The 15,831-nt window shown below is 44.7% G+C and overlaps 1 protein-coding gene across 1 annotated transcript in view; it reads right to left on the reverse strand.

Annotated features, from left to right (window-relative positions):
- The window catches only part of LOC144504125 (transcription factor CP2-like protein 1), a 60,257-nt gene that overhangs the window by 21,508 nt on the left and 22,918 nt on the right, over window positions 1-15,831 (reverse strand). Inside the window, exons 8-12 of the mRNA XM_078229301.1 lie at window positions 13,597-13,685; window positions 11,907-11,955; window positions 10,018-10,111; window positions 7,878-7,968; window positions 5,742-5,848 (exon numbers count right to left, since the gene is read on the reverse strand). Coding sequence (XP_078085427.1) covers window positions 5,742-5,848; window positions 7,878-7,968; window positions 10,018-10,111; window positions 11,907-11,955; window positions 13,597-13,685 — 430 coding nt within the window. The remainder of the gene's footprint in view (window positions 1-5,741; window positions 5,849-7,877; window positions 7,969-10,017; window positions 10,112-11,906; window positions 11,956-13,596; window positions 13,686-15,831) is intronic.

A 15,831-nucleotide genomic window follows, 5' to 3' on the forward strand; every position in this document is an offset into this window, starting at 1 on the left:
CACAGGATACCGTGGGTGTGGGGAGACCTCTGTGGAAGAGGGCCATTCGGCCCACCATGCCTATGCCAGGTCTCAGCAAGTGTAGATCAGCTAGCTGTACTCCCCACCCTCTCCCCTGCACACATCTGCTCTGCAGATTTTTTTCCCTTCAGATCCAATTCCCTTTTGAAAGATTCCATTGAATCTGGCTCCAGCACTCTCTCAGGCAGTGCTTTCCAGATCATAACCACTTGCTGTGTAAAAATGGTTTTCTCTGCGTTGCTGTTGGTGGTTATGCCATTCATTTTAAATTGATGTCCTCTGGTTCACACCCCTTTTACCCCTGGTAAAAGTTTCCCCTCTACCTACTCTGACTTGACTTCTGATTTTAAACACCTCCATCGAATCTCCTTTCAATCTCACCATCTCCAATCGATCCACGTAACCCATGCCCCTGATCCCCAAAATCATTCTCAGAAATCACATCCTTCCCAAAACGTGGTGCCTAGAATTGGACACAGTACTCCAGCTGAGTCTGAACCAGTGTGTTATAAAAGGTTCATCAAAACCTCCTTGCCTTTGTACTGGATGCCTCTATTTATGAAGCTCTGGATCTTGTTTGCCTTTTGGACCACTTTTTGGACTGGATTCAATTCCTGGCTTGGGTCACTTTCGCAACCTGCCTGCCACCTCCAACGGTTTTTGTACATATATCCCCAGGTCTCTGTACTCCTGTATACATGCTACTGAAACGCATCATTTCACACTTCTCGATGTTAAATTTCACCTGCTGCATATCTACCCATTCCACCAGCCCGAGGCCCTCTAATGTTTCAAAGTAAATTCCTCTAATTGAATGAACCATCCTGTTGCTTATACTATATACCATGGGCAGCATGGTGGCACAGTAGTTAGCACTGCTCCCTCATAGCGCCAGGGACCTGGATTCAATCCCCTGCTTGGGTCACCTCTGCGTGCAGAGTCTCCACGTTTTCCCCGTGTCTGCGTGCGTTTCCTCCGGGTGCTCCGGTTTCCTCCCACAGTCTGAAAGACGTGCTGGTTAGGTGCATTGACCATGCTAAATTCTCCCTCAGTGTACCCGAACAGGCGCCAGAGTGTGGCGACTAGAGGACTTTCACAGTAACTTCATTGTAGTGTTAATGTAAGCCTACTTGTGACACCAATGAATAAATTTAAACTTACCGACATCTTATACAGTATAGGAGAGTGCATTCGGTCCATCATATCTGTATAATTTCTTTGAAAGCTAACCAATTAGTCCGAATGCTCTGCTCTTTCCCCATAGCTTTCTCAAGTATCTATCAAATTCCCTTTTGAAAGTTACTATTGAGTCAGTTTCCACCACCCAGTTAAGTAGTGCATTCCAGGTTAGAACAGCTCACTGAACAATAAAATCTCTTTATTACCTTCCTTGAAGCAGCTTTTCCATACCTGCTGTATCAGGATTCTTCATAGTTTTGAAGCCTCTATTAAATTTCCCTTTAACCTTCTCTGCTCTAAGGAGGACAATCCCAGCCTCCTCTATTTTTTCAACAGAACTGAAGCTGTGATTTCAGGCTAGCAAATCTCCTCTGCTTCCATCATCAAGACCTTAACATCTCCCTAAGGTTTATAGAATCATAGAATCCCTACAGTGCAAAAGGAGGCCATTCGGCCCATCAAGCCTGCATTGACAACAATCCGACCCAGGCCCTATTCCCATTATCCCGTTTATTTACCTTGCTAATCTCCCTGACACTGGGGGTCAATTCAGCATGGCCAGTCCACCAAATCTGCACATCTTTGGGCTGTGGGAGGAAACCGGAGCAACCAGAGGAAACCCGCACAGACACAGAGAGAACGTGCAAACTCCACACAGTTTGGTACCCAGAATTGGATACAATATTCCACCTGCACCCTATTCACTGATTCATTAAAAAAATAGCATAACTCCCTCGCTTTGTGGATTCCATAATGTTGCATTTTTTAAAAAACATCCTTCACCTGCTGTTGTACCAGCTGCAAAATATTGTGTGCGTGAACTCCTCCCCTGGTCTCCCTGTTCTTCCATCCCTATTGAATTTGCACTCACCTTGAAATGGTGCCATTTAGTTCATGCTGCCTATCCTCATTCTCATAGAATCATAGAAACCCTACAGTGCAGAAGGAGGCCATTCGGCCCATCGAGTCTGCACCGACTACAATCCCACCCAGGCCCTACCCCCACATATTTACCCACTAATCCCTCTAACCTCCGCATCTCAGGACTCTAAGGGGCAATTTTTAACCTGGCCAATCAACCTAACCTGCACATCTTTGGACTGTGGGAGGAAACCGGAGCACCCGGAGGAAACCCACACAGACACGAGGAGAATGTGCAAACTCCACACAGACAGTGACCCGAGCCGGGAATCGAACCCGGGACCCTGGAGCTGTGAAGCAGCAGTGCTAACCACTGTGCTACCGTGCCGCCTCAAAATGCATCACTTTGCAATTCACTTCATTAAATCTCATCTGCATCTGGACGTCCATTTCAATGGTCTGTCTACAATCTTCCTGAAGTCTGGTATGAACGATCCTTCCCACTGGTCACTACATTTCTGAGTTTGGTGCCATCAGCGAATTTTGAAATGATGCCCTTTCTATCCAAACCAGGCCGTTAATATATATATATATATATCAAAAAGAGCAGTGGTCCCAGTAAACTCCTGGGAGTTACCACTGTATATGTCCCTCAAGTCTGACAAGTAATCATTTACCACTATTCTGATTCTTACACTTAGACAATTTTGTATCCATGCAACCATTGCCCCTTTAACCTCATAAACCTCTGGACACTTTTGTATCTCTCCCCTCTCACCTTAAACCAATGCCCTCTAGTTTTAGACTCCCCTACATTTGGGAAAAGATATTGACTATCTAGCTGATCTCTGCCCCTCATTATTTTATAGACCTCTATAAGATCACCCCTAAGCCTCCTCGCTCCAGAGAAAAAAATCCCAGTCTATCAAGCCTCTCTTTATAACTCAAACCATCAAGTCCTGGTAGCATCCCAGTAAATCTTTTCTGCACTCTTACTAGTTTAATAATATCCTTATATGGATATTATCCATCAATTATACTAACCTCATCAACCCTCCCATTTACTTCATAAGAACATAACAACTAGGAGCAGGAGTAGGCCATCTGGCCCCTCGAGCCTGCTCCGCCATTCAATAAGATCATGGCTGATCTTTTTGTGGACTCAGCTCCATTCACCCGCCCGCTCACCATAACCCTTAATTCCTTTACTGTTCAAAAATTTATCTATCTTTGCCTTAAAAACATTCAACAAGGTAGCCTCAACTGCTTCACTGGGCAGGGAATTCCACAGATTCACAGCCCTTTGTGTGATGAAGTTCCTCCTCAACTCAGTCTGCTTCCTCTTACTTTGAGGCTATGCCTCCTAGTTCTAGTTTCATCCGCCACTGGAAACAACTTCCCTGCTTCTACCTTATCTATTCCCTTCATAATCTTATATGTTTCTATAAGATCTCCCCTCAATCTTCTGAATTCCAATGAGTATAGCCCCAGTCTATTCAGTCTCTCCTCATAAGCCAACCCTCTCAACTCAGAGTTCAGCTTGCCAGACATGATTTGCCTTTAACCAATCCAAGAATATTAATTCATCTGTGTTTATCTCCAAGTGACAATAACCTTTATCTGGATTATGGACTTCAAAGAGTTGGATTTTCTTGCCTCTATCCATGTCAGAACGGAGGCATGTAGGATTTGATTGTGGCATAGGGGGACCCGATTCCAGGATTTTACCCCTATCGCAGTTGTGTGGGATTTTTAAAGATGCATGCTGGGGGTGTGGGTAACGATCCTGCAATACCATCCTAGTGAAAGCCACTGAGAGGGTGGGCATTTTAGGGTTGGCCACGGACCACAGTGTCAGACAGGGGATGGCGGGACTGATGTATCAGGAGAGATTGACCAGGTTAGGATTGTTTTCGCTGGAGTTCAGGCGAATGAGGAGGATCTCGTAGAGACTTATAAAATTCTAACAGGACTAGACAGGGTAGATGCAAGGAGGAAATTCCCAATGGTGGGGGAGTCCAGAACCAGGGGGTCACAGTCTGAGGATTCGGGGTAAACCATTTAGAATGGCAATGAGGAGACATTTCTTCACCCAATAAGTGGTAAGCCTATGGAATTCATTACCACAGGAAGTAGTTGATGCCAAAACATTAAATGCATTCAAGAGGCGGCTGGATATAGCACTTGGGGCGAATGGGATTAAAGGTTATGGAGAAAAAGCAGGATTAGGCTACTGAGTTGGACGATCAGCCATAATCATGATGAATGGCAGAGCAGGCTCGAAGGGCCACATGGCCTCCTCCTGCTCCTATCTTCTATGTTGCTATGTTTCTATTTGGTAGGAGATGTAGATCGCGGCATCTCGAGATTCATGAACCATGGGGGCAGCCTCAGTTTAGAGTCAGAAAACTTTTGATAGTTAAGTTTAAAAGGAGTTGACCACTTTGCGTGTCATAAAGTAATGGTGTATGATTAATATAATGGAATAATGAATGATAGGGCTTTGTTAGGAACAGGTAAATGATCATTAAATTGACCATCATTGTGAAAAATCAGCTCTTATTTAAAAGTGGTGCATTAATACTTTTGCCTGAAGCATATCCCACAAATTGACAGCGAGAAAATGTTTCCAAATCCCGAGTCTTCTTCAAGAATTGCTGATCTGATGCTTGTCCTCAAACTGCAATTAAAGCCTGAGTTACACATTCTGCTCACACTCACTGTTTCTGTCTTTGACGCCTAAATTTTGTCCCCTTCCCAGTTTTAATAAAGGATTCTTTAAGCCTCTCGTCACAAATCAGAGGCCGAGCCGCGGGCATCGTCTCACTCTTTTCTGAACTCGCCAATCTAAGGTTTTTGCTGGAACGTTAATGCCCAAAGTAAAAGCACTGGAAAATATTCTATGACCTTGCTAAGGTGTTCTACATAGTTAATAATTCATTTTAACTTGTAACCAAATGTCCTTGAGACACATTCCAGCTGCTTGTTTCTCCATTATGATCGGTAATCACCACCCCCCCCCCCCCACCCAAATAACTTTGCGTTGACTGGATAGCTTCACTATAGTCAATAAACACAACCCTTCCTCCTTGCTAAACAGTCACCCATACATTCTGCACATGCGGCTGCTTTTCTTAAGTATCTTAATTTCACCTATCTACACTAAAGCTTTTTGGGCCATTCGCTAACCCATTCACTTAATTAGTGACCATCGCTCCAAATGTCTTCAGTATTCTTTTATGTCATCAATAGCCTTTTCATCAGTTACCTAATACAGCGTTGAGCAGTTTTATGAATGTTCTAATCCCAACGAAAGCCTTCAGTGCTGGAGTTGCTCCATCCTGCCACATTACTGAGACTCTCCCCCATGTGAGAAAACAGTTATCACAGCAGTTACTGAATCACTGCCATTGTAGAAACAAACTAATGTCCGCGAAACGTGCAAAGATGGGAACATTCTCTTCTTTTCTCTTTCACATGCTTTGGAATGGTTTGGGAACTAAAGTAAATCCCTAAATCAAGACCATTTGGCTTTGCTGTGCTGTCAGGCGATTGAGCTGGGGGAGTGCAGTTCGGGGAAGAAAAGTTTATTATTGTATGAAATATCTAACCTCCTTCTGGGTCTGTCAGGCTCTCACATAGGTTCATTCCTCCTTAAGCACAACCGTAACAGAACTCACCGCATGAACTGCCAACCACTCCAATTCTCTCTTGTTTGTGTTGATGTGTCTCCTGATTCTGCCCAGGCTCCTGACACACATAGACTGCCAGTTTTGGGTGCACATTTCTGTGGGTATGAGTACCAGAAGTATCATTGTTAATTTCACTATTCTAAAACCAAAGTTAACTTCATATTGCAATATTAAGGATAGATAACAACAATAGGCATACCTTAACATATTGAAATTTATTTATTATTGTCACAAGTAGGCTTACATTAACACCGCAATGAAGTTACTGTGAAAATCCCCTAGTCGCCACAACTCCGGCGCCTGTTCGGGTACACTGAGGGAGAATTTAACATGGCAATTCACCTAACCAGCACGTCTTTCAGACTGCGGGAAGAAACTGGAGCACCCGGAGGAAACCCACGCAGACACAGGGAGAACGTGCATAGACAGTGACCCAAGTCGGGACTTGAACTCGGGTCCCTGGCACTGTGAGGAAGTAGTGCTCACCCCTGTGCCACCGTGCCACCCTCCATCTAAAAATAGGAAGAATGTTTCACATTTAAATGAACAAGGATGTCAGTGCGTGCAAAATAATTTATGTTAAAGTAGCACTGTACAACGTTTTAACTGTTCAAACTCAGCTTTGCTTCAACTACAACTACAACTGACAAGAAACATGTTGTGGAGCCAGGTCAGACCCTGGGAACAGGAAGGCACAAAAAACTAGATACTGTGTCATCATCCTCCACCCCCGCATCCTCCACCCCCGCATCCTCCACCCCCGCATCCTCCACCCCCGCATCCTCCACCCCCAGTTGATGAAGAAAAGGTTTCCTCGATTCAGCATAAACCAAAAGTACACACATCATAAAATTTTAAAAATCATTCATTTGGCTTAAAATGGCAAATAGATTTCACTTGAAGGGTTTCATCTATCATACTCCATTTTCTGTATCTTGGTGTCATGCCAATGTTCCCTGGCATTCAGCAGTGGTATACAAAGAACAAAGACATGAAGAAAACAACCAATGAAAGACTGAGGAGTGATCTTACCGCCTCATCACACTGGTCGATTGGCACGGTGAGCTGATAAGATTGGGCAAGAGGCAAAAAATCGGGTTCGTGCCCGGTTTCCCACCTCTCGCGATATTGTCGGCACCGCTCATCCAGCGGAATCAGCCTCGCACCCGGGAAGGGTGCAAGACTAATTTAAATATTTATAAGATCATTTCAATATCATTAGTAAGACCCGGACGTAATTGTCCAGGTGCCAATCAAGGGGGAGGGACGATATCTGGTGCGGGGGAGGGGGGGGCGGGGCGTGGATCATTTGCCAGGTGAGGCTTGTGATGTCCAGGAGGTTTGGGAAGTGACACCCCACAGTGCACTGGAAGATTGGACGCATGCACAATAGTGCCCCTGCAGCTCAGCAGCCGGCTTCCCGGCGTGAATAGGCTCCGACAGCTCCCCTTACTGGCAAGAATCGCATTTTACCTTTTTTTCTAAGTTCCACGCGATAGCATCTGGAAACTCACCCTAAGAATGGGTGCGATTCTCTCCTGTTTTCACGCTCGTTCAACAGCTAGAATCTTTTTTGGAAAGATCACCCCTGAATGTTGTGAGAGCATTTGGTAAATGGTGGAAAGTGAGTTCATCCATAATTAGCCATGGGTCTCAAAGGGCCATTGGCATCTCTACCTGTTAGGGATAAACAAGTGGCTCCACTTTGAAAGGCACCGGACTACATTCAGCATGCTGGACCAGCAATTTCTCCTGCTCACCACAGGCATGTTGGAAGGATTAGCAGCTGTGTTATCAACTTGTTTGGCTGGGTCAGGAACCCTCCTTCCTTGGCCTACAAGAACTGGAGTAGGACTTGAACCTAGGGTTTCTGGCTCAGAGGCAAGAGATACTACCTATTGAGCTACCAGACCTCTGGGAAGTGAGAAGGTCTTCATAATGAAGTTATTGAAAGCAGTGTACACAAATTGGGACAGAAGAAGAAAGGCAATAGTGATAATGCAATTCGAAGGGAAAGCCACCTGCAATAAAGGATTCTAGTTCTCAGCTTCAGCAAGACTTGCTTAAATAACAGGTTTTACAAGAGAGAGAGAAGGTTATGGGGCAGCGTTCCGCGTAACTCACCTTCCTTTGATTGCATTAAAAAGTCTGATTCCATCTGCGGGGCCACAGATCTGGATCAAGTCTTCTTTAGACATTTTCAACAAGTCTGCACCTGAGGAATTCATTAGAACATGCATGTAAGCATGCAAACAGCCAAGAAGATAAAGGCATGCTATGTGTGGTGGAAGTCTGTCCCTGGAAGTAAAGGCAAGTTCATGTAAGTTTAATTGAATGGACCACACAGAAGTATTGGAGTAACTCGGATCTTGCGCAACTGTTTAACTTTCAGTAAGGTGGACAACTATTTCAGGAAGCCCATCCGTAATGCTGTTGTTTCCATGTAATAGACTTTCCATAAACTTTCATCAGAGTCACACAAGAGCTTCTGTATAGAGCATAGAAGTGTACAGAGTATAGCATTTTAAAGGATGGGCTCAATATTGTAGCAAAAATCTACATAATAGCAGAATATTTTTCTAGAATTAAAAAAACTTCAAATTACAGAAGACATTCTAATGCCTGTTTCGGCCGTGCCGTATGATGATATCTCCCACCCCAATACTTACAGAGAAGATAGAAAGCACAGTCTAGCCATTTCTCTCTTACCCATCCAAATTAATTGTAGAATTAAATCTGGGCTTATGTTGCAAGCAATGAGATGCCGAGTGTTAAAGGTAGAGAAGTTTGGTTTTTTTAATGCATTTTTTTCACGGGATGTGGGTGTCGCTGGCTGGACCAACATTTGTTGCCCATCCCTAATTATCCTTGAAATGAATGACATCTTTGTCCATTCCAGAGTCAACAACATTGAGTGGGACTGGAGTCATATGTATCATAGAATCATCGAATGCCTGCAGTGCAGAAGTAGGACATTTGGCCTATCGAGTCTGCACTGACAATAATTCCACCCAGGTCCTATCCCATAACCCCACATATTTACCCTGCTAATCCACCCAAGAATCAATTTAACATGGCCAATCAACCTAATCTGCACATCTTTGGACTGTTGGAGGAAACCAGAGCAACCGGAGGAAACCCACGCAGACACGGGGAGAATGTGCAAACTCCATGCAGACAATCGCCCAAGGCCAGAATTGAACCTGGGTCTCTGGCACTGTGAGGCAGCAGCACTAATATGCTGCCCCAGGCCAGACCAAATAAGAATGGCAGATTTCCTTCCCTATAGGACATTAATGAACCAGATGGGTTTTTCCGACAATCACTGATGGTTTCATGGTCAGCGTTATTGAGACCAATTTTCAATTTCAGATTGATGAATTTAAATTCCACCAGCTTACTACCATTCCCAACCCACCACAGGGAACAGAGATTTGGCTGGTCGCCAAATTCTCCGACTTCGTTGCAGCGGGAACGAGGCGTGCATGGCCGGTAAGAGTGAGCTGTTAGTGCTCTACCCTTCACCATGAGGTCTGATGTATGGTTTGCCATATCCTGTATCTTGTTGAAGTGTCAGTGCTCACCAGAATTCAGCAGCCAGTGGGGGGGGGGGGGCTGTGGTTTGAGTTCTCCGCGTACTAGCAATATGCCGATGATTTCAATGATTAATGATAAACCGCATGGGAGAGAAGGTTAATTAGCACAAGGAAGTTTTTTTTTTAGAAAGAACTGTTTTTTCTCTCTCACTCGCAAATAAAAAGGAGACACAAGAATGTTTAGTGACAACAATCAGTTATGAAGTTCTGCTGATTAATAATTTCACAGTTCTTTCATCCAGAATTAAAGTTTGGGATAGCAGGGATAAGCTGTCACTGTGGGCCTTGAGCGATTCACAAGCTTCAAGCACAGTGGCACAGTGGCTAGCACTGCTGCCTCACAGCGCCAGGGACCTGGGTTCGATTCCCAGCTTGGGTCACTGCCTGTGTGGAGTTTGCACATTCTCCCCGTGTCTGCGTGGGTTTCCTCCGGGTGCTCCGGTTTCCTCCCACAGTCCAAAGATGTGCGGGTTAGGTGGATTGGCCGTGCTAAATTGACCCTTCGTGTCAGGGAGACCAGCTAAGGCAAATGCATGGGATTGTGGGGATAGGACTTGGGTGGGATTGTGGTCAGTGCTGACTTGATGGGCCGAATGGCCTCCTTCAGCACTACAGGTTTTTATGATTCTATGATAATTCTAGGTTTGTGAAAATAAAACATAGCTCACCTGAAAAGTTGAAGAATAGCTGGCAGAACGCTGAGAAGCGGTTTCTGTGCAGCCACTGCTGCACATCCTGGCTGGAGGTTGTGGGCAACAGGTACTACATTGCAAATAGGATAAGACATCTCCCATTAAAAACAACAACAACCTATATTTATATAGTACCTTTAACATAAGATATCCCAAAGTGCTTTAAAGTGGCTTTATAACCCAAAATACAACACCGAGCCACACAAGGAGATATTGGTCCACATCTTCCAGTGTCCAGATCATCAGAAACTGGACATATCCCACATGATACACCCTCAGAGGTCCCATTGCACTGACTCTGTGGAAATTTCCCGGGAAGTTTAAACTTCCAGTGGGAAATTCCTGTTTCCCAAGACCCACCAAAAATGTCCCCAACACCTGAGTTAGAGCCAGAGACCTTAGACAGTTCCAAATTACTTAGCCAAATAGTTACCCAGGAAACGTTAGACAGGAGTACTCTAGTCTAACTCTGGGGTAACCCTAGACACTGAGCCCACATTCAGCCACACTGACTCCCCCCTGGAATACCACTGACTACTGGTGAACACTTACTAGAATACGGCAGCTAGTGCCATAGAAAGGGGGAATGGCTTGTCTTTCCCCAGTGATCTACGAGAAAGCAGTTGGATTGAAGGTCTGCTCCACATTTCTCAAGGAGCCAGAATTAGACATTCCAGCCAGAAATGCGGAACTCTGACGTGTTACAATAAAAGTAGGAATGGAACGGCAATCTGATACTTGTCCCTCCACAGAGGTTTTAGAAAATTAGAGACATAGGAGATAGGAGCAGGAGGAGGCCATTCAGCCCTTCGAGCCTGCTCCGCCATTCATCACGATCATAGCTGATCATCCAACTCAATAGCCTAATCCTGCTTTCTCCCCATAACCTTTGATCCCGTTCGTCCCAAGTGCACTATCTAGCCACCTCTTGAATACATTCAATGTTTTGAGTCATTAGGCCAGTTAATCAAAAGCTTGGCCAAAGAGGTAGGTTTTAAGAAGCATCTTAAAGCAGGAGAGAGCGGAGAGGTGGAGCAAAGGAATTCCAGAGCTTGGGGCGGACAGGCAACTGAAGATTGGATGATTAAGATCAGGGATGATTAAGATCAGGGATGATTAAGATCATAGAATCCCTATTGTGCAGAAGGAGGCCATACAGCCCATCAGATCTGTACCGACCACAATCCCACCCAGGCCCTATTCCCATAACCCCACATATTTACCCTGTTAATCCCCTGATACTAGGGTCAATTTAGCATGGCCAATCAACCTAACCAGCACATCTTTGGTCTGTGGGAGAAAACCAGAACACCCAGAGAAAACCTACGCAGACATGGGGAGAATGTGCAAACTCCACACAGACAGTGATGCAAGCTGGGAATCAAACCCGGGTCTCTGGCGCTGTGAGGCAGCAGTGTTAACCACTATGCCACCATGCCGTTCCAAGATGCCAGAATTAGAGGGGCATCTGAGTACTGTTGGGCTGGCGGAGATTACAGGAAGGGATGGGGACGTGGAGGGATTTAAAAACAAGGATGAGAATTTTAGAATTAAGGCAATGCTTGACTGGGAGTCAATATGGGTCATTGAGCACAGGGGTGAGAGGTAAAGAGAGCTTGGTGTGGGTTAGGACGCAGGCAGCCGAGTTTTGCATTGTGGAAGTTAAGTCTCCCTCAGTGTACCCAAACAGGTGCCGGAGTGTGGCGACTAGGGGATTTTCACAGCAACTTCATTGCAGTGTTAATGTAAGTCTACTTGTGACACTAATAAATAAACTTTAAACTTAAGTAAATGAATAGCAAATTGGAATGTCCTTAAAAAAAAAGAGAAAAGCAGGGTATTACCATTACTTCACAAGTACTTACATCAGCATTCAGAGACAGCAACTCCTCTTGGCTTGTTGGTGACCAATTTCTGAAGTTGCACATAACAGAAGAAGAAGAAAAGTTTGTGAGTGATGATACAGTTACGTTAACACACAGAAGACAAGCAAATAATACAAAGAGTATGACTAAAGAGCTTTGATTAAGACCCAGGATCTAAATGCCCTACGTGTTAATCCAAACTGAAACACAAGGATCCAGGGAATATTTGTAAGAGGCTCAAAGATAAGGTCCAAAGGAGATTAACCAGATTGCTAACACAAATCATTTCTCCATCAGTGTTTCACTAAATACCAAACTAACTTCTAAGCAGACATGCTCCCTTGGTGATATAGTGTGGTGCTGAAATATTGGGCCCATCAAGTTAGGTTTAATTCCCAGTCTATGTTATATTAGCTGCTCTCAGACAGAATGGCACTAGAGTTGTGGCAATATTGGACACAGCGTAATTGGATGTTTTGGAGGAGTGAGGCAATTGGTCAGCACTTTAGCTCCTGATCCACTGCCTCCCTCCCTAACAGCACTGTGGATGTACTTACACCTCAGGGACTGCAACAGTTCTAGAAGGTGGTTCACCACCACCTTCTCAAGGGCAATTCAGGATGGGCAATAAATGCTGGCCTAGCCAGCGACACCCACAACCCATTACAAAATTGAAATAACCTGCAGATACAAGGTGAGGACACAATCTGACTCAACAGTGGTGCCCTTCATTACATGAAATATCTTGCCTAAAGTCACTGTCTGGATTCCAATGCAGCAATGTTTGGAACTGCATTTACAGCACAGAGCTCAGGGTTAAAGGGTTAGGGTTTCTCATTGAAAACTGTCCAGTAAATTGTAGTTACTTGTAGTTCAGGCAATATCAGCAGGCTACCTTTAGAGATAGGAACCCCTCCAAGCAGTGTCTTTTGCTCAGCCAGGAAGACAAATTTAGTCAGATTCCAGGCGGGATTTTCCGGCCGCGCTTGCCCCAAGACTGGAAAATCCCGCCCGAGGTCAATGGACCTTTGCATGGTCCGCCCCCCCCCCCCCCCCCCCAACCCACCCACCACCATCAACCCACCCACCAACACCACCCCACCCACCACCACCCCACCCACCACCACCAACCCACCCACCACCACCACCCCACCCACCACCACCCCACCCACCACCACCATCCCACTGCCGTCTACGATTCCCATGATGGGCAGGAATTCCACCCTCTTTCTCTCCTCCACCCTGAACCAAAAGACTGCCATCCCGTAACATAATAATTAAGCAAAGCAGGAACCTCAAGTTCAGACCACAGCTGCAAAGGCAAAGATTGAAGTGGTTTTGAGGGCCTCAAATTTTGCCAGATGTATACAAAGGTTATGCCGTAACTTTATCCTTGGTTAGGTGCACTGACCTGAACAGACGCCGGAGGGTGGCGACTGGGGGAATTTCGCAGCAACTTCATTGCAGTGTTAATGTAAGCCTTACTTGTGACCAATAAATAAATTTTACTTTTTTACTTTATCCCTGTAGCCGCACACAGCAACTTTGAGCCAAATTATTGAAATTAGGACATTGATTGCTTAAACAAACAAACAAAAAAGATTGACTTTCAGTTCTGACATCCCAAACCTACAGTCGCTCATGGCCAAGGCAGTGACAAAGGGGATTTTGTAGAGAATGTGGTACATACCCTTCACTGACACTAAGGCTGACAGGCAAGCTGTGGTAACCTATGCAGGGAGAACTACTAACGTATGAGGCATCGGGCCATGGACAGCACTGCAAAGAAGAATGAGGAGTATAGTTCAGTTGGCATCTCTCAACATTCAGCATTGCATTAATATTCTCTTATTAAAATGAAAAAGAAGATGAAAGCTGTTCCTCTGGTCGGTCATGTGTAGAAAGTGATAAATAAATACTGCAGTATTTTTGTGTACCAAGCAAAAGTTAAAAGTTACAAACCATCAAAAAGAGTGGAGGAGCTAAGCAATTTAAGGGTATTTTTTATTCATTCGTGGGACATGGGCGTCGCTGGCTGGCCAGCATTTATTGCCCATCCCTAGTTGCCCGAGGGCAGTTGAGAGTCAACCACATTGCTGTGGCTCTGGAATCACCTGTAGGCAGACCGGGTAAGGACGGCAGATTTTCTTTCCTAAAGGACATTAGTGAGCCAGATGGGTTTTTCCGACAATGGTTTCATGGTCATCCATAGATTCTTAATTCCAGATTTTTAAAATGGAATCCTTTATGGTTTGGATGGACAAACCAATGTCAGAGGATAGTTTGACAACGACACAAAACAAATAAACATTGTACAGGATCCCAGAGTTCTGACAGGGTCAGAATATAAATGCAACAGTATCAGGCTAAGTTTATATAAAGACATTAATCCAGCTCAAGCTAAGAATATTGTACCATTTTGGGTGCAGCACTTCAGGAAGGATATTAAGTTTTGGAATAATAAGTGGCAAGTAACATTTGTGCCATGCAGGTGCCAGGCAATAACCACCTCCAACAAGTCAGAATCTAACCATCTCCCCTTGGCATTGAATAGGATGACCATCACTGAATTTCCAACAGTCCAAAAGTGTGCGGGTTAGATGGAGTGGCTATGCTAAAATTGCCCCTTAGTGTGAGGGAGACTAGCTCGGGTAAATGCATGGGGTGATGGGGATAGGGCCTGGGTGGGATTGTAGTCAGTGCAGACTCGATGGACCAAATGGCCTCCTTCTGCACTGTAGGATTCTATGATTCTATAACATTCTGGGGGGACGGTCACCATTGACCAGAATCTTCATTGGACCAAGCCTGAAAGTTGTTCATGTTGGAAGCAGACAAACTACTTCAATATCTGAGGAGTGCAAATGGTGCTGAACATTCTGCAATCATCAGCAAACAACCCCATGTCTGACTGTACGGTGGGGGGCAGGTCACTGATGAAACAGCTGAAGATGGTTGGGTCAAGAGCATGACTGCTGACCTCCTGGCGTGATTTTATTTTATGAACATTTAATATTTTGTATTCTGATACTGCTTTGTGAATAATAGCTATATTGAGTCATATAAACAGAAGATGATGCACTGTTTGGGCTGATAACTGTCCTATGACCTCTACTCTGTTAAATTCATTGGAAAAATATGGATAATATATCAAATGGATGTTGCTACTATTATTGTTGCTACAATTATTGCTGCTTTGTATTTTTTAAATCATTCTCCCCCTAAAGCATTTTAAACTTATAAACCCTTGTGCTAAATATTTGTAGGGTTTCATTGTTCTGTTTAACTCCTAAATTTTAAATGCACTTATTCCACAGTCCAAGGATGTGTAGGTTAGGTGGATTGGCCATGCTAAATTGCCCTTTAGTGTCAGGGGACTAGCTAGGATAAATGCATGGGGTTACGGGGATAGAGCCTAGGTGGGATTGTGGTCGGTGCAGACTCAATGGGCTGAATGGCCTCCTTCTGCACTGCACTCTATGATTCTATGTCCTGGGGTTGAGATGACTGAGCTCTAACAACCACAACCATCTTCCTTCGTGCGAGGCATGACCCAGGGGAGAGTTTCCTCCTGATTGACTTCAATTTTTCTCAGGCTGCTTGATGCCACAGTCAGTCAAATGCTGCCTTAATGTCACGGATACTCATTCACGCCTCACCTTGATTTGGTTAACAAGGGGAAATTATTTATGCAGGCGGCAAGGCGCATAAACTTATTGCTATAACATCATAAGAAATAGAAGCAGGAGTAGCCCATTCGGCCCATCAAACCTGCTCCACCACTGATTACTATCGTAACAGATCTCATTGTCCACTGTCCTGGCTGTCCCCCTTAATTCTTGACGCTCCTTGTTGATTCAATGACCCAGCCTCCACTGCTCTCTACGAAAGCAAAGTTCAAATAACAGTTACCCTCCTAGAGAAG

This window comes from Mustelus asterias, chromosome 14, assembly GCF_964213995.1.
Source record: "Mustelus asterias chromosome 14, sMusAst1.hap1.1, whole genome shotgun sequence".
In the NCBI taxonomy this organism is placed as follows: domain Eukaryota; kingdom Metazoa; phylum Chordata; class Chondrichthyes; order Carcharhiniformes; family Triakidae; genus Mustelus; species Mustelus asterias.